General features: G+C 41.2%; 1 gene segment (V, D, J or C); it reads left to right on the top strand.

The window, feature by feature from the left end:
* Positions 1 to 565: 565 nt before the first annotated feature.
* LOC118498509 overlaps positions 566 to 19,006 on the top strand; it is a 28,552-nt gene continuing 10,111 nt past the window's right edge. Inside the window, 1 exon segment of the V gene segment in view lies at positions 566 to 678. Within this exon segment, the coding sequence occupies positions 636 to 678 (43 nt within the window).

The raw sequence follows: 19,006 nt of genomic DNA, 5'->3' as shown, positions 1-19,006 counted from the left end.
AGAAAAAAAAAAAATGGTTATTCAACCACAGATTATTTGAGAAGAACTGTGTTAGAAAATGCTTCCTGTATGGCATTGAGTCTTGGGGGATGAATAAAACTAACTCAGGTGAAGGACTGGAGCAGTTTCTAGGCAGAGGGATCCTTCTCTGCTCATGAGAATCATGGGGACATATGCAAGGAAGAGACCTCATACTAAGTCACTTAAAAATTGTATCTGCGATTATTTGGGAAGCATTAGATCTCTGTATTATGGAAGAAGTGATGGAAGTTATAATTAAAGATTCTCCCAAGAGTACTGGTGAACTTACAGGCTGAATGTTCAGTACTTTCTTCTGAGAGTTCTATTCCATTCTCCTGTGTCTATCCCAGTAAGTGTTAGAAGAAATCATGTCCAGGACATTGTTATGGTGTAATTTGAGTGAGAACCACCAGGGGGCAATGCTTCCTTCTGATGTGGTTCCTGGTTGTGTTCAGGTGGTGCTTTGACTCTGGTGCCCTGTAGCAACAAAAAAGACTGTTGTGCAGAAAGGGGTTCTAAGTTATGGGTGAGGAGTGGCTGTAAGGACCTGCTGGGGACTAGCCTTATTGCATTCAGTGTATTCCAGGGAGCAAGGATCATTTTCTTCTGCCAGCATGCTTTCTGCCACCTGTTCCATTCTTGTGATCTTAATAGTCAGTAAGTAACATTTTATCTTAAATGTTAATGCTTTTTCATTTTCCTATAATTATAGATAACTTTTAGTTTTCTTCTTTGGCTGAAAACTCTCCCCCTATACGTTTCTATTATAACATAGTAATTCTCTTTTAGGAGGGACCAGTGGAGACTCAGTGACCCAGACAGAAGGCCCTGTTACCCGCCTAGAGAAGACAAGTATTATCCTGAACTGCAATTACCAGACCACTGATTCAAGTCCTTACCTTTTCTGGTATGTCCAGTATCTCAGTAAAGGTCCCCAGCTCCTCCTGAAGAGTTCAACAGACAACCAGAAGGTAGAGAATCAAGAGTTTCATGCCAAGCTTGTGAAGAGTAGCAGCTCCTTCCACCTAGAGAAATCATCACTCCAAATGTCAGACTCGGCAGTGTATTACTGTGCTATGAGTGACACAGTGGGGGAGGCTGCAGGCGGAGCTGAGCACAAACCCAGAGGGCTGCAGGTGGGGCCTGGCTGTGGGCAGCCCTGGGAGGGAAGTTATATTCTCTCCCTTAGCAATATTGACTCCAGTAAGGGTTTCCCCAGGAAACTGAACCAAGCTCAGGTAATACCTATAAGTCTAAGAGGTTGGCAATTGCTCTGCAGGTAAAGAAGGGTGAATGTCAGTGTTAAATAGAACCCATGCTTTGAGCCCCAGAAGGGCTCAGCCAGAAAGGCTTCTCTCTTCTCCAAACTCCAATCCTTTCACAGAAAACATGTGTAGAAAAACTCTATTGTGAGATGAATGTCTACCAAGATATTTTAACTATTTAATTATTTAAAAGCCCTGTAATCTTGTGCTTTTCATGCAAACATTCACAAACCAACTGAGGAACTTAGGATCTGGTCTTTAGTATTCTGCATAACTAAGTGTCCACAGCTAAGATGTTCATGCCCCCTCTGACTTAGTCCTTGCCACAGAAAATTCAACCCAACTTCACACTAACTCATCACTCCATACAACTTCTCAGAAAACACTGATGTGGAAAAAGTCGTAGGACGGGGCACTGAAGGAATCCCCTCCTCAGGTTCATGCTCCTCACTAGGTGAGAGGCAGCCAGTCTGGAAAGGCTGCAACCAGAGCATCCTCCCCCTGAATGTTCAGTCTTCTTTGTCATCACCCAGATCCTTATACTGAGGATGATGTGCTCAGTCACCTGGGTTTGGGCTTCAGGTTCCAAGATAATTCATCTTAAAGGAGGCCAAAATTTTGACCCATTTCAGCTCTTTAAACTAAAATATTAGTTTAAACTATAAGATTTTAGTATTATTATATATTTCCTTGTTAAACAAGGAGTATCTTTATAGAAAGACCATAGAGGCTTGCACAGGGAGGATCCATATTCATCCATAAAGTAAGAAATATAAAGAGTCTAGAGAAGAGGAAACATAACACAATACCACAGATTGTGTGGCTCAAACAAGAGAAATTTTATTCTCCCATAGTTTTAGAGACTGAAAGTCCAAGGTCAAAGTACCAGTAAGTTTGATGTCTGCTGAGTGTTTGTTTCTGACTCATAGACAGTTTCCTCCTTGCAGTGTCCTCACATTTACTTCCCTTTGCACCCAAGGAGAGAATGAGAGAGAGGGAGGGAGCGAGAGAGAGAGGGGGAGATCTAGTGTCTTCTTTTTATGCACTATTTGTCTTATTAATTGAAGGCCTCTTTTTTATGAACTTGCTTAACTTTAATTACCTCCTTATGGTCTCTATCAGCAAGTATAGTCACATTAGTGGTTGGGGCTTTAACATAGGATTTTAAGAAGACACAAATCAGTCCATAAGAGAAAGATATATACTGTCTATTATTGGCTAGGAAGCCAAATGAGTAAAGTAATCTCATATTTCTGATTTTCAAAGTTGAGCTATATTAACTATACAAGGAAACATCTTTGACCACATCTAAACAGTGGTCAAACTTTAAATGCTAGAACAAACTCTTAATTCTAATAAGAAACCATGGAGAATTCTCTTAGATTATTTTTACTGACCTTATGACTTCAGCTGAGGAGTCCATTGAGACAGGAGCAAGGATACCCAGGATTTATTTCCTCCTTGCCTCATTGTTAGTTATTCTTGGTTTGCCCTTTCACCTAAATCCAGGCTTCCTCTGTCTGTCTGTCCTGTTCTATGCCCTGGTAGTCTAACATCCATGAATGGCATCATCCAGTCTCACCTTGCTTTATTGACATCTTACTGCATTCAGCAATAAATAAAAACTGGCAAGAGATCTGTAGGTGGGAAGAGAGAAAGTGAAATATTTCCTCTTTTGCCCCCTGACAGCTAGGTTGGGCTGTTTCTGACACAGGCTGCCTTCCTTTCCATTTTGGATTAAATTTTTGTGCCCTCACCCCCATCCATATGTTGGATTGCTAACTCCCAATGTAATGGTGTTTGGAAGTAGAATCTTTGAGAGATAATTGGGTTTAGATGAGGTCATGAGTGTGGAGCTGGTATGATGGAATTAGTGTCATTTTTTTTTAGAACAATGATCCCAAGTGTGACAAATACAAAGAAGGCCACACCTAGGTACATTATAATCAAAACTCTGTAAAACAATGAAATAAAGATCAGATCTTAAAAGCAATCCCTAGAAAAAGATAGATACATTGCATGTATGCAGGAACAATAATGCAAATAGTGACTGATTTTTTTACTCACAACAATGGAAACCAGAAGACAGTGAAACAATATACTTAAAGTGCTGAAAGATAATAAATGACCATCTAGAATTCTATTGCCAGCCAAAATATACTTTAAAAATGAAGACAAATTTGTTTCTCTTGTTTGTTCATTTGTTGCTTTCAATTTTATATCCCACATATGAGTGAAATCATACGGTTCTTACCTTTTTCTCTCTGACTTATTTGGTTAGCATGATATTCCCAAGATTCATCTATGTTGTCTCATGTCAGTATTTCATCTTTTCTTGCAGCTGAGTAGTATTCCATTGTACATATGTACCACATCTTTAACCACTCATTAATGGAAAATTCTTTGGTTGTTTTCATGTATGGTTACTGTGAATAATGCTGCAATGAACATAGGGGTGCATATATCTTTGCAAATAAATGTTTTCAAATTTTTCAGGTAGATTCCCAGAAGAGGGGCTGCTGGACACAGGCAACAGTATGGTGGTTACCAGAGGGAAGGGGGGGGGGGGGGGGGGGGTAGTAAAGAATACAGGGAGCCAAACTAAGGTGACAAAAGATGATTTGACTTTGGGTGGTGGGCACACAACACAATACATAGATCATATATCACAGAATTGTATACTTGAAATCTATATTACCTTATTAATCAATGATACCCCCAAAATTTAATTGAAAATCAAACTAATTAATGCATATAAAATAATTCTGATTATAGTGAAAACTGTGCTTATCTCCCAATGTCTATTCCATGCGAGGTCTGTGGGTGCCCCTGATTAATCCAAGCAAATCATTTTGATCTAAAAAATAAAGGTAAATTAAAATGAATTAAATCTTACCATTTGTGACAGCATGGATGGACCTAGAGGGTATTATGCTAAGTGAAATAACTCTGTCAACAAAAGAAAAATACCATATGATCTCATTTGTATGTGGAATCTAAACAGAAATCTAAATGACCAAACAAAACAGAAGCAGACTCATAGACTCAGAGAGCAGACTGATGGTTGCCAGAGGGGAGGGGCTTTGGGTGCTGGGTGAGAAAGATGAAGGGATTGAGAAGTTCAGATTAGCAGATACAAAATGGTCATGGGGATGTAAAGTACAGCGTAAGGAATATAGTCAATAATGTTGTAATAACTATGAATGGTGCCAGGTGAGTAGTGGAAATATTGCAGAAAGGACAACACTGTAAAGTATATGTTTGTCTAACCACTATGCTGTATACCTGAAACCAATGCAAAGTAATATTGAATGTAAACTGTATTTGAAAAAGAGAATTTAGAATTCCTGTTTAAAGATAAAGGAAAACAAATATATTTTCAGAGAGGTAAAAGTAAAAATCACTTATCTTAAGCCGACTGGCAGTACAGGAAATACTAAAAGGTTTTTATGCTAAAAGGAAGTGGTATCACATGGAAATTCAGATTCATAAAAAGAAACAGAGAGTATCAGAAAGCGTAGATATCTGGGTAAAATTTTTAAAGTCCTGTTGGCAATTTTGATAACTTTATTTACATTAAAAAGCATTATATCTTTAAGTCAAAATAAAAGCAGTACATTGTGGGTATTGATAGCATATTTAGATGCAACAAGAACATATTTTATTCATGAAGAAAAATAATGTTATTTGAAAGTAGACTAACATAAATTAAAGATTCCTATTTTAATCTCAAAAGCTACTACTAAAAATAGCACAAAACAGGTTTAAATTATCTTTGAAATGTTAGAGTGAGCAGAGATTTCTTTGGCATGCTACAAAATATATTAATCATAAAAATATTGATATATAGGTCATAAGAAAAATTAAACATTTCTGCTCATAAAAAGACAGTATTAGAAAGTCTATAAGTATTTTGAAGTCTAAAAATATATTCCAGAAAGATATCTAGAAAAGGATTACTTCCAGAACATACAAAGAACTCTCATAAATCAACAATAAAATGGTAACACAATAACAAAATACATAACTATGGTGACCAATAAGTACATAAAATATGTTCAGCCTAGTAATTCAACAGGGAGATGAAAATTAAATCCACATTCAGAAGTTCTTCACTCCACTAGAAGGGCTGAAAACAAACCATCAGGCCACCTCTTACATTGGCAAATATGTGGAGCAACTGGATCTTTGTGGACCCTGGTGGGAATGTCAAATGATGCAATCACTTTGGGGATTTGCCATGACCCAGAAAATCCATTCATAGGTATTTACTAAAGAGAAGTGAAACAAATCCACACATGACCCTAAAAAATGTTTGTAGCAGCCTTATTCATGTTTGCCAGATGCTGGAAATAAAGCAAACATTTATCATTGGCAGAATGTATAAATAACTATGGTGTATAAGGAATATTTCTCAGTAATAAAAAGAATGAACCACTGACTGATACAACAGAAGGTGGATCTCTAAAACCTTATGTTGACCAATAGAAACCAGACCCTCCCCCTAAGTGCTGTATGATTCCATTTATATAAATCCAAGAACAGAAAAACAGAAAAACTATGGTGACTAAAGTCCAAAGGTGGTTTCCTCTGGGAAGGAGGGTTTAACTGGAGAGAGGCACAGGAAATTTTCTGGGTTGTTGAAATGTTCTTTATTTATTTTGGGTGGTGATTATATAGGTATATAAAATTCCCAGACATATTGAAATGAACATAGAGAAATGGTGCATTTTATGGTAAGTAAATTCACGTCCACAAATAAAAACCAAAATGAAATAACCTATACACAAAGACATGTGCATCTGCACAATTATAGAGCTGGATGAATTGTCCCAAACTGAAAAAACACAGGTAACCAACATCTAGATCAAGTCACATGTCTGGACCACACCAACTAACCACAATCCTGACATCTGATGGCACAGACTGGATGTCTCTGTGTTCGCAGGCTACACAGAGTCATTTAGCATATTCTCTTGTTCTGGCTTTTAAAATACACTCTTACCTTTGTGAGATTTATTCATATTATGTGTAGCTGTTGATCTTTATATTCAGAGTTATGTATGGTCTTCCATTTTATTTAATCATTGTACTTGTCTATTTTTACTCTCAGAGCATATTAATGTCCAGCTAGTCTTTGTTGATTACATGTGTTGGGCTGTTGTCACAGGGGTTGGGAGTACATTTTAATTTCAGCAAACTATAGCTGCTGCTCTGTGACAATTAGTAAAGTACAAATAAGTTTCTGTAACAATAGCAGAAAGGAAAAATGAATTTTCTCCATTCATCTTTCATTTTATTTTGGTTCATTTTTTATTGAGATATAATTTCTTTCCCACAATGAAATGCACAAAATTAAATGGTGAGTGCAATGTGTTTTGAGAATTATATACATCTATGTAACAAAACAATGTACTGAACACTTCCTTTACCTCAGAGGTCTCCTTGTTCTCCTTTCCAGTTAAATCCCTTCTCCCACCAATAACCACTTTCTGATATTTTATCACTAGTTGAGCCATCCTGCGCTTTTACAAAACCTATTTTCTCACAATGCATCATGGACATGTAGATGTCACTAAATTACTATATTCGTCTAGGGAAAAGAAAAAATAGACGATTAAAAGCTGCAGTCAATTAAATCACAATCAGGAAGCAGTGTATTAATGCCAAGCGTTTAAATCAGGCACCAAGTTCTATGCTGCTGAAATGGAAGCTTTGCGGTGCTGGGCCCAGTGAAGGCCTCGGATAAGCCACCGCTGCTGCCACAGTGGAATGAAGACATATTTGCAGTTTCTCAATGGCTACCTTTTTGATATGAAAACATGAGAATGCATGGTCTGGTGAGTCTGACTGCATTCATTTTCACTGGAGGGTTAAAGATTTGAAAGCAAGATTTTTCTAGCACAAACTTCTTAGTGACATGGACAAAGTTTGTCCACCAGGAAACTTGTTGTGATAGCATTAAACAGACAGGTAACTTTATCCAGTATAATTTCCCCAGAAACCAATGCCTTAAAGTGTAGGGAGAAAAGCTAGGGTGATTGAGAGGGAAGTTTACCTTCCTGTCTGGAAGAAAAATCTGTGACCATTTTTTACTGTAGATTTTGACTAAAGACAAACAACAACAACAACAACAACAACAAAAACCCCACCAGACTAAAAGATGGATGATTATTTCTTCCCAGAAGTCACCATAATCATAATAAATTGTATTTCTTTTGAAACTTACAAGTCCACCTTAGATGCACTGTCTGAATATAGCAAATGGTTGAATCAGTAATATCCTACAATTCAATTTAACTCATATGAATGTCCAGGTAGAATTGTTAATTAGTAACTAAAAGACTAAACAGGCAGGTTAGAATCTCCAGCCACGTCAACAAGCCATGGCAACATAGGCAAACTGATACAAGCAAATCACACTTCCTGTTCTGGCACAGAAGCATCTTACAGCTCAGTGATTGTACATGTGCCCTGTCAGGCACAGACCATGCATTTAGACCTGACTTGAAATAGAACATAGCACAGTTCACTCAAAGGAAGACCTCCCAACATGCTGCTCCTTAACCTGCTGAGAGGACTCAGAGCTGCATCTGCCTGGGTACGGTTGGTACAGACATCCACAAACACAGCCTCAGGCTCCTCTCAGCTCCCAAGTCTGGGGGTAGGAGCAGATTATTATTATCAAGTGGGCAGGGGAATTAGAACTCTTGAGTCCTACATTAGTTCCTTACAAGTCAAAAGCTACCACCAGGAGAATCAGCATAATTCATTCTCTCTCTCTTCTCTCTCTCTTAGGATCCCACATGGCCCAGAAGGTAACTCAACCCCAGCTTGCAATTTCTATGCTGGAGAAGGAGGCTATAACCTTGAATCGTATATGAAGCTAGCCATCATAGTCATTATTTATTCTGGTACAAACAAACACCAAGTGGGGAAATGATTTTCCTTATTGATCAGGAGTCTTACAACATGGAAAATGCGACAGAGGGTCAGTATGTTTTGAACTTCCAGAAAGCAGCCAGTTTCATCAGCCTCACCATCCCAGCCTGCCAGCCTGGAGACTCTACTATGTATTTCTGTGCTCTGAAAGATGCCACATTGTGTGGGTGCATGCGGGAATCCTAGGAAAACCTCAGATTGTGCAATATGCCACCCCCAGCTCCGAACACCTGAGTGAGAGTCTCAGTTTGGACAGGAGGAGCCTGCGCCGTGTCAGCAGAGGTGGACACAGAAGCAACAGCCTCACTCTAAGTCGATCTTCTCATTTCAACCCCTCCAGCTACTTAGCCCACCTTACCTCACACCTGCTTCTTGTGAACTCTTTTTTAATTCAGGTGCAAGGTAACTCTGTTTAGCAATTTCTCTAACTTCCTTGGCTGAATACCTTAAACTCATCCTTGTCTTCTCAGTTTTTCTCATATTTGATCCCATTTGATTCACTGAGAAATCTAATCAGCTATTTCCTCATGTGGCAGGAAAAGAAAGTCCCGTAAATGATCTGTAGTTTCTTTGATCTATAGTTTCTTTGATAAACAAAATTCTCTGTAACACTGTTACAGAATACAACAAGGGGGGCCTGGGATAATATACTATTATTGAAAGAAGGCCCCGGGTCCGTTATGTCCACCGCCAGAGGAAAGATGTCTCTCAATGCCAGAGATTCATGAAAAGGAAAGGAAATGTTTATTTAATGCTATACTAACTTAAAGTAGCGACCTAATGTCTATCAAAAATCCTAAAGTCCCTAAAAACATCCACAAACACACAGTCCTTCCTTCCTTCCCCCTTTGCCCAGTCCAGAGTACCGTATCTCAAGAAAGGAAATAGAAGTCCATGGCTTAGGCAGTCCTCTAGTTCTTCCCAGTTAGAACTCCATCTCGACTGGGAGACCTCCCTGGGTTCCCGGCACCCTCGGCTGAGTCGCCGGGATCTCTGCTAAAACCAGGTGGTGGTTCCCCCTTCTAAAGCTGTGAGGGTCCCCACTCTGCCAGGCCGCATGGTTCTCTCTCTCTGGGATGCGGGAGTCTCCACTCTGCTAAAGACGCATGGTTCTCTCCCTCAGGGCTGCCGCGTGGTTCTCCCTCTCTCAGGGCTGCAGGAGTCTCCACTCCATCAAGTGTGCGTGGTTCTCCCTCTCTCAGGGCTGTGCATGGCTCTTCTTCTCAGGGCTGCACATGGCTCTCCTCTCTCTGGGCTGTGCACAGATCTCCTTCCTAAAGCAGCATGGTTCTCCTTCTCAATGGCCGCCAAATCTGGGTTTTAAATCCCCACAGCCAATCTTCCTCTGCAGCCTCATTTCCGACTCCTCCCACACTTGGCTTCACATGCCAGAACTCGTATCCTTCCAGCTTTACTGGGCTGCCATCATGAGTCTGGGCAGGCGTGGCCCCATGTCCTGGAGCCAATCCTCTCTGAGCTCCCATGCAGGCGCTGTAACTCAGGGGACCTGCCCCCCGAGTTACATCTGGGTGGGGAAGTTACTTCCATTCCCCTGGCTTAGAGCTGATCACAGCTACTTAACATATCTATGCAACCAGTCAAAAGTTATAGATATGTTAAATGACCAAGCCAGAGGTTAGCTGCAAGGCTGTTACTATGCAAAACAGCTCTCAATGGCCCTGCTCCATTTGTCCCTTCCCCCAACCCACACCCTGGGTTGGGTGGGGGGGAATGGAGACATCTTAAAATCTCCTGGACACCTTAAGTTCTGGACCCCATTTCAAATGCCTATTTGGCCCCCCTCTTGGCTGCACCCTGTAACAACACCTGCAAGATTTATCGGGAAAAAGCTGAGTGAAAGTTATTTTTGGATAAGGAGCTGGGCAGACATTATCACGGTAACGTTATCTCAAGGCCAAAATGCTGACCTTCCTTTCGCTTCTGCCTCTGTATGCTCGCTTGCTTTTAGCAGTTGTTCCCCCTCCCTTTCTGCTTGTGTAACTGGTATATAAAAAGAACTCCTAACCCAGCTTGGTGGGCTCAGGATTTGGAATTAACCCCTGGGCCCCCCCGGGTAATAAAGTGTGTGCTTCATTATCTCTTCGAGTGTGAAAGTGATTTTCTGCAAAACTCACAGTGCACCCAGAATTGACCAGGGTTCTTGACTTCTACCACTCCACATTCCTCCATTCCAGACAACTCTTATCTCTTGCAGGGTTGATGGCAATATCCCTTACTGATGTCCCTTCTCTCATCATTGTCCCTCTTTAGTCTGTTCTCCACACAGCAGGGTGACCTTTTTCAAACCTAATTCAGTGATGCATGGGTCACCAGTCAGCAGTGATCACAGAACGCTGCGGATGGCTCATTGAAACGCGAGAAAAACATACACAGAGACAACTAGGTCCTGTGGGGGAATAGGAACAGCAGGGCCACTCCTCACATGGGGAGCGCCTTGGCCACCCTCTCTCCTGGAGGGCGCTGCTTGGCCACCCTCCCTGGTGGGGAGAGGGCCCCATTCCCCCTCCGAAGAGGCTTTTTATCGGTTTCGTTTGCATAAGAATTCAGGTAAAAGCTCATTACTCATTACTAGGAAGTAAAGATCAAACAATAGATAACAAGGAAGTCTGAGGGCCTATTTTGAGTCAGGGTCAAACAGCTGTAAAACTTTAAGGAACAAACTAACTTCCTCCTTGGACCCTTCTCATTCAACTGAGAGCATTCTAAACAAAGCAGGTTTCACAGGATTTTACATATTCTTTCTTAGGCCTGATCACCCAGGGAATCCTCCCTTTTCAGCACAGAGCTGCACCACCCTGTCATTGTTTCAGGCCTTGGTGGAGCAAGGGAACTAAGGCAACCAAGAGATAAGGAGATTTTCTCCCAGAGGATGAGGACTCAGGCTATGTCAAAACCGAGGAGCGAGGGTCCATCACTCCCTTTTGCTGTAGCCCCCAAATTCCTTCTTTTGGGGGCCTCCCACGTGATCATACCTGTCTTAGATCATTCCCCCCTTGGGGAATCTTACCCGTCTTTGGCTAACCGACCAAGCTTTGGGGTTCAGTTATGAATGAAGTAGCAGAAGCAGTGCTCCTGGCAGGGAGATAAGCTTGTCTCCTAGCTGGCTTACGGTTCCAAGGGCGTTCCCTCAGCCTTAGCCTAGGTGGGGGTTACAGCTTCTGATACCAGGCAGGGTAGTTCCCAACAATTCAGGTCATGTGGGTTCTGTGCTCACTACTCTGCAGTGATTTTCCATCATGCTCACATGAAAAGCAAACTCTACTATGACCTACAAGGCTCTTCATCTGGCTCCCTATGCCTCTATGATATCAGCTGTTTTCACTCTTACTAACTTTCTTCACTCCCACTGCACTTGCTATTGTTCTGACCTGGCATCATTTTCCAGCCCCAGGGCCTTTTCAGGTACTCATTCCCCTACCTTGAGTGCTTTTATCCCAAGTAGCCCCATAGTTTTCTGTTCACTTCATTGTGGCCTCTGCTAAAGAGACAAGCTCATTACATCTAAGGTAGCATTTGTGTGTGTGTGCGTGGGGGGTAATAGTGGGAAAAATGAGAAACATACATAGTGTTTCTCAGAGAATTGGTACAGAGCTGTGATAAATTCATTTTATGGAATATTATGAAGCAAGTGTGGTAACATCAATAACTAATTAGGACATATAATTGAGTACCATAACTCAAATTGCAATTGAACATTGCATTTGAACATTGTAGTCAGGTAAAAATTTATATACATGTATTTAACATACATGTATTTTTAGAATATATTCATGTTTTTAAGAATAATAAATTAATAAACATTAGGCTATTATGTTTCATATTGCCTTATTTCTTTCTATAATTTTGTTCATTTCATTGTTTTTTATCTTCATCTAGGAAGTGTATTCTACTCCAAAGCTAATATCTCTACTTCATCTCTTTGTAACATTTCTATTTTGTCTAAAACAAACAAACAAACACAAAATGATTATGTTCTCATGAAATCTCTGTCTAACTGTTCTCAGTTATAAGAAATGTCTCCTTATTTCTGGGTTCATTTTAAAATTTTGGGTACTACTTTATATATGCACACACATGCACACACATGTTCATCTTTCCTACTATACACAGTGCAATATCTTGTGAATAGAGACAAAGTTTCATTCCTTTTTTAATTTCTTAAAATATAGCACAAGGTCCAGCTTTTAGAAGATCTTCAATAAGTTTTTGTGGATTTATTTAGAAATAGTTTGAAGAAATCACAGTTAACCCTAAAGGTGCAATTTGATGATATATTTTAAGATAGTAACCTCTATTAAATGACATTATGAAGGGGAAACCAGTTTACGTTTAAAAAAAAGTCCCCTTCTAGCTTATAGTTTTTTGCCCTGGATAATGTGTGGATGGTCCTGAGGAGAGAATGGAATGAGGGCTGATGGGCTACTTGTCCCGATGGTTTTGGATCACTAGGAGGCACTGTAGGATTTACTCTAAATCAGAAACATTCTTCTCAAGTTCTGACATAGTTGAATCTTATTTAAAATTTAAAAGAGGGTTAGCCACAATGAGGAGAGCATGTGAACTAGTCATATGCTATAAAAACAGGGGGAATTTCTGTATATTTATCTGCCAGGAAGTTCTACTGTTGTGATGGGGATAACACAGATGACTCTCCAAGCCAACAGCATCAGCTAGGGCCATGGTAAAGCTGGAAGCTCTCATAGAAAACACATACCTTACCTACTTACAGTTTTGGTTCTCATGATTAAAAATTCTTATATAGGAACATTTACTATCACTTCAAAATTATCCTAGTTATATCTACCTTCTATTATATCTCTTCTGAGACTAGAAAAACAGGGGAAAAGGAAATGAGAAGATAAAATAGGAGAAAATGAACATATGTAGAGAGAGAGGAGGAAAGAGAAAAAAAAAGAAATTGGAGAGAAAAAAATAGGATACAGTTACTTGAATTTCGAAATGTGGCCTAAACTTCACAGTCACAGGGCAGAAGCAGCCAGGTGTGCCTGCAGGTGTATGAGGAACATGTTGGACAGCAGAAGGGAGACAGAAATGAGGTCAGGGTGTTACAGAACACAACAAGGGGGGCCTGGGATGATATACTATTATTGAAAGAAGGCCCCAGGTCTGTTATGTCCGCCACCCTAGGAAAGACGTCTCTCAATGCCAGAGATTTGTGAAAAGGAAAGGAAATGTTTATTTAATGCTATACTAACTTAAAGTAGTGACCTAATGTCTTTACCAAAATCCCAAAGTCCCTTAAAACACCCACAAACACACAGTCCTTCCTTCCTTCCCCCTTTGCTTAGTCCAGGGTACCGTATCTCAGGAAAGGAAATAGAAGTCCATGGCTCAGGCAGTCCTCTAGTTCTTCTCAGTTAGTAATCCCTCTCGACTGGGAGACCTCCCTGGATTCCCAGCACCCTCGGCTGAGTCGCCGGGATCTCTGCTAAAACCAGGTGGTGGTTCCCCCTTCTAAAGCTGTGGGGGTCCCCACTCTGCCAGGCCGCGTGGTTCCCTCTCTCTGGGATGCAGGAGTCTCCACTCTGCTAAAGACGCATGGTTCTCTCCCTCAGGGCTGCCGCGTGGTTCTCCCTCTCTCAGGGCTGCAGGAGTCTCCACTCCATCAAGTGTGCGTGGTTCTCCCTCTCTCAGGGCTGCAGGAGTCTCCACTCCGTCAAGTGTGCGTGGTTCTCCCTCTCTCAGGGCTGTGCATGGCTCTCCTCCTCTCAGGGCTGCACATGGTTCTCCTCTCTTAAAGCAGCATGGTTCTCCCCCTCAATGGCCACCAAATCTGGGTTTTAAATCCCCACAGCCAATCTTCCTCTGCAGCCTCATTTCCGACTCCTCCCACACTCGGCTTCACATGCCAGAACTCGTATCCTTCCAGCTTTACTGGGCTGCCATCATGAGTCTGGGCAGGCGTGGCCCCATGTCCTGGAGCCAATCCTCTCTGAGCTCCCATGCAGGCGCTGTAACGCAGGGGACCTGTCCCCCCCCCAGTTACATCTGGGTGGGGAAGTTACTTCCATTCCCCTGGCTTAGAGCTGATCACAGCTATTTAACATATCCAAGCAACCAGCCAAAGGCTATAGATATGTTAAATGACCAAGCCAGAGGTTAGCTGCAAGGCTGTTGCTATGCAAAACAGCTCTCAATGGCCCTGCTCCATTTGTCCCTTCCCCCAACCAACACCCTGGGGTGGGGGATGGAGACATCTTAAAATCTCCTGGACACCTTAAGTTCTGGACCGCATTTCAAATGCCCATTTGGGGTCCCCCCCTCTTGGCTGCACCCTGTAACAAGGGTGGCCATCATACACATATACCATTTCTCTATCAACCAAGGACTCGCTGAGGACATTGTGTTTGTTCATGATGACCACAGTCTGAAGTTCACAGAATTCTCTTTCTTTCATTGAATTGTAATTACTGCATGAAGATGAGTAAATGAATAGTGTATGCAATGAGATATTCTGTCTTTGTGAGAGTTTTCTTTTGTAAATGATTTCTGTCATTTTTTTAAACTATGTGCCCTGATTATTCACTAAAGAAATTAGATCACTGACCCTGATAATTTTTTTCAGATTATACTTGACCCAGACAAGGCCCCTGTTGCTTTCTGAGGTATCCTTTCCCTACCTTTACTCTCCTCCTGATGTGATTGATTACCAGGGCACTTTAAGTGGAGTCAGTCATATGAAGGTGCAAAGCCAGAGGTTTTTGTTCCTGTGGTCAGCAGTGTAGCAGCCAGATGGGCACTGGTAGCAGAAGCAGTGTCATTACGTGTGGAAATCCTAGGAGACCTCTCGGCTCTCTGATCCCCATGTCCTCCTCTTCATGAAGGACAGATGAGACTCAGCCTACTTGTCGCTTTCTTCTCAGCTATTTGGTAGCTAGAGGAGAGGCTTTCTCAAGAGAATGCTTCCTCCTTCAAGGTCCATTGATCTCTACGAACCAAACTCTGTCCAAGATCCAGTTTTCTGCTCTTTGTTCTGGAGTTCCCTGCTACCTGACCCCAGATTTATATATGAGACCCAAGTGGGATACCTTGCTTGAGCTCTCAGCAGAGCCTGCCTGGCTGGTCACCACAGAGGTCCCTGGCAAAGCACAGTGGATCAGGGATATTTTCAACCTACCACCTTTCTAGAACTGCCTTCTTCCTAGGTCAACTAATTGTTCCTTTGTTATAACTAAATTTCTAATGGACCATTCCTGGTGTGGGAAAGGTCAGAATCAATGATGACAGATGGAAAAATAATTTGATCTGGTAATATTTAACATTTAGTTAACATACCTGTATGAAATTTTACATCTCTATGAAGTCTGATATTTTCCCTTATGACCACTGTAAATTTATGAAAAAAATAGCTTTTATTTTATATAAAAATATTAAATATTATCTTCATTTGGAATTTTCTGCAACAGATATTAAAGTAAGCATTCAAATTTATTTGTTAATTTCTAAATGATTCTATATTCATGAAGGTATATTTTATTGACCATTCCTTCTTTTCCCCATTTTTATTATATCTACTTTTCCACTAGTACTTTGTATGTTAGACTTTCTATTCTGTTTCATTGACATCTTTTTCTGGATCCTTCTGGTGACATGCTTTTTCACCTAATATAGCATTACCCTTGGCCTTATTAACTGTGGGGGAGTTCCCCCCCACCCCGACCCCATTGACACCCCACTCCTGCTCCATTCTGGCTCAGAATTTAAAGGCTTCCTGAAACCCAAGATCATCTGCAGTACCATATTCAGCCTCTACAGGAAGAAACATCACAAACTGAATTTAGGAGAAAGTCAGAAAGCAGCCAGCCCTTTGAGGAAACACTTTTGCTTTACATGCTGGGTAAATGCACACACCGCTCTGCCAGGGTCCATGTGGCCGACCTGTGTCCAGAAAAAAGCCTCCTGTGTCTCCTCAGCTCAGACATGAAGCCCATCCTCACTTCAGTGCTTGTGATCATATTGACACTCAGTGAGTAAAATTCCTTTTTATTCTGTTTCTATGGTCTTCTGATTTAGAACCAATTTAAAGAAATACTGTCCTCTGTCTGCAAGATGATCCCTGATCTAGAATTGGTATTACAGGAGGAATTAGAGCCCAGACGGTGACTCAGCCTGAGGACCACATCTCAGTTCTTAAAGGGACTTCCGTGCAAGTGAAGTGCAACTACGAATATTCTGGGAGTCCTTACCTCTTTTGGTATGTCCAGTACCCCAAACACAGCCTCCAGTTTCTCCTGAAACACATCTCAAGAGGCAGCACCAAAGGTTTCACGGCTGACCTTAACCAGAGTGAGGCATCCTTCCACCTGAAGAAACAATTAGCTCAAGAGGAAGACTCAGCTGTGTATTACTGTGCACTGAGTGCCACAGTGCCTGGTTTACAAAGGAAGCAGATCACAAACCCAGCAAATACTTCATTGTAAGTTCTCTGCATGGCCACAGTGGGGCATTCTCTCTCTAAAGACCAACACTGAGTGTACTTCTTAGATAAAATATCATCAGTTGCCTGTTAGCTAAAGATTAACCTCAAAATAATTTGTCCAAGAAAATTCTTATTACTGTCTGCCTAAATTAATTTTTAAATTAGCTAGTGTACTTATTTTACCTACTGTTACCTGGAAAAATACTTTTGAAATAAACAATGAAATAGCATAGCGTGAAAAACAGAGGCATTCTTTTTCTTGGCCCAGAGGGACTCTCCAGGTTTAAGTGGTACAGTCCCACCTCCCCAACTCCTCTGCCACCCGACCACCCCCGTGTGTTTGGCACCACACACTTAAGTGAAGTTGCTTAAAAGTATGATACTGTTACATGACCTGTGATGCTGGTCTTTCTGCATCTAATGTCTTTCTTCTCCTGGACTCCTACCTCAGTAAGGGTCTAATAATAAGAAGAAAACAATAATTTTAATGATGAAAGTTTAATATAAACAATTGCTAAATAATAAGAGAATTAATTACTAATGAGTGAAAAAATCTCTAAAGAACATAGGAATAGCATATGTAGGGAGAAGTTCTCATCACTAGGACTAACCCGAACTTCCAAAGTAGGTAACACATAGCAATACATACCCTCCTCTCCTACTAATGGTTCAGACCTCATTGGGGAGTGTGTCAGCGGGGAGAGTGTGGTGCTACCCTGGTGGGTGATGGTGAAGTTTGCTGAGGTGCCAGAGGAAAAGGCTGGCAAGCAGGAAAACTCCCTCCAGGGTTTCAACAAAATGTACAGGAAGCTGGCAAAAGGATGCAGCTGAACTGGGCTTGTTGTGCTCCTGAAACTTGCCAAGAAACCACCTGTGGAGCTGTCAATGAACTCTGCTGGAGGGGTGTCACTGGTGTCCCACAGGCTGGGCAAACACTGCAGAAACAAGAGGTGTGCCAGATATGGCAGAACCAGGAAAAGAAGCCTCTTCTTTCTCCAGGGCCCTTCCAGTTCCCTCCATGGACAAAGCTTAATATCATACCAGCTGGCAAAGGGTAGTGTTTACAAGGTCCAGGTCCAGAATCCCAAATAGGGCAATGGAGGTTAAGTTTGGGGTTATAAGGCAATAAATTGATAATGGCACACTCATCCTCCTGGTTACTGATCTTTCACACGCATGCCTCCACACATATTTGAACTTCCAAATAACAATGACTTGGCTCCTCCATATTTCCATCTAATAAGCTAAAGCTGTCCTTTGAACAAGTGAAGACGTTCTCATCCTTTTCCCAAAATGAGGAAGCCTATAGTCCCAACAGTCACTAAGAATTTTTGGCTATATTAATCACTTCTAAAATATAGATGAATTGCTACTGAATATGCTGTTATATACAGACTAAACTATAGATTTAATCTTCAACAATTTGTATGTGCAAATTATGAGGAGAAGAAAATAATAGCATACACACAGGATCACATACATATAAAGAGCACAGAGAAAACACAGACAACCATTACAATCCTTGATTCCAGATATGGCCATGAGGCTGCAGTTGGCATCGACAGCTCCCTTCTTTTATAACACATTTTATATTTCACCTGCTCTCTGCCATAAGTTCAGTGGATTGTGGTTATTCACATTGAGGAGTGACCTAAATCTTCCTTCTTTAAGTGTCTGAGTCATCAATAATCCTGCCTTTTTATTTCTTGTGCTCACTTTCCATTAATCTTTACTGTAGGGATTCCCCAGAAAAATCCCCTGGTTTCCAGACATAATCTTCTTTATATCTGTTATGTGGCAGCAATCCAGTCCCCCCCACCTTGGTAATAGTGTATCAATAACTCCAGTGAGGGGGGTAACCTCTTTTTTCTTTTCACTGGTTCAATGACACATATGCTTCAAATTGCAATATGAGAATCTCATCTTCCAATTCAATGGAATTATTGTTATGTCTCCTGGCAGAAGCATTTCTCCACTAGGAGAATAAGAACTCTAAACTAAAAGGTAAAAGTTACAAAGATTGGAAGCAAAATTCTGGCTAGTGGGTTTACTGTTAATAATAGTGAGGATCCACTTCCAGGGCCGCTTCCTTGATGCCTGGGCCCATGTATTCTGGCTAAGGGGCAGACAACAGCATATAATCATCTCTGATATAAAGCATATACTGCATCTTGCAAGACAGAACCCCATCTTTTCATGGAGTTTAACTCCTGTTGGAGTTTTAACCAAATTAGTAAGCCATTCCACATTTTAACAGACTGGCCACTTATGGGTGATGAGGCATGTGGTAAGACTAGATAGTTTCCTGGGCATGTGC

The sequence above is a fragment of the Phyllostomus discolor genome, chromosome 1 (genome assembly GCF_004126475.2).
Source record: "Phyllostomus discolor isolate MPI-MPIP mPhyDis1 chromosome 1, mPhyDis1.pri.v3, whole genome shotgun sequence".
Taxonomy (NCBI): Eukaryota; Metazoa; Chordata; class Mammalia; order Chiroptera; family Phyllostomidae; genus Phyllostomus; species Phyllostomus discolor.
Note: the sequence above shows the minus strand (reverse complement) of the source record. Positions and strands in the feature narration are given on the sequence as shown.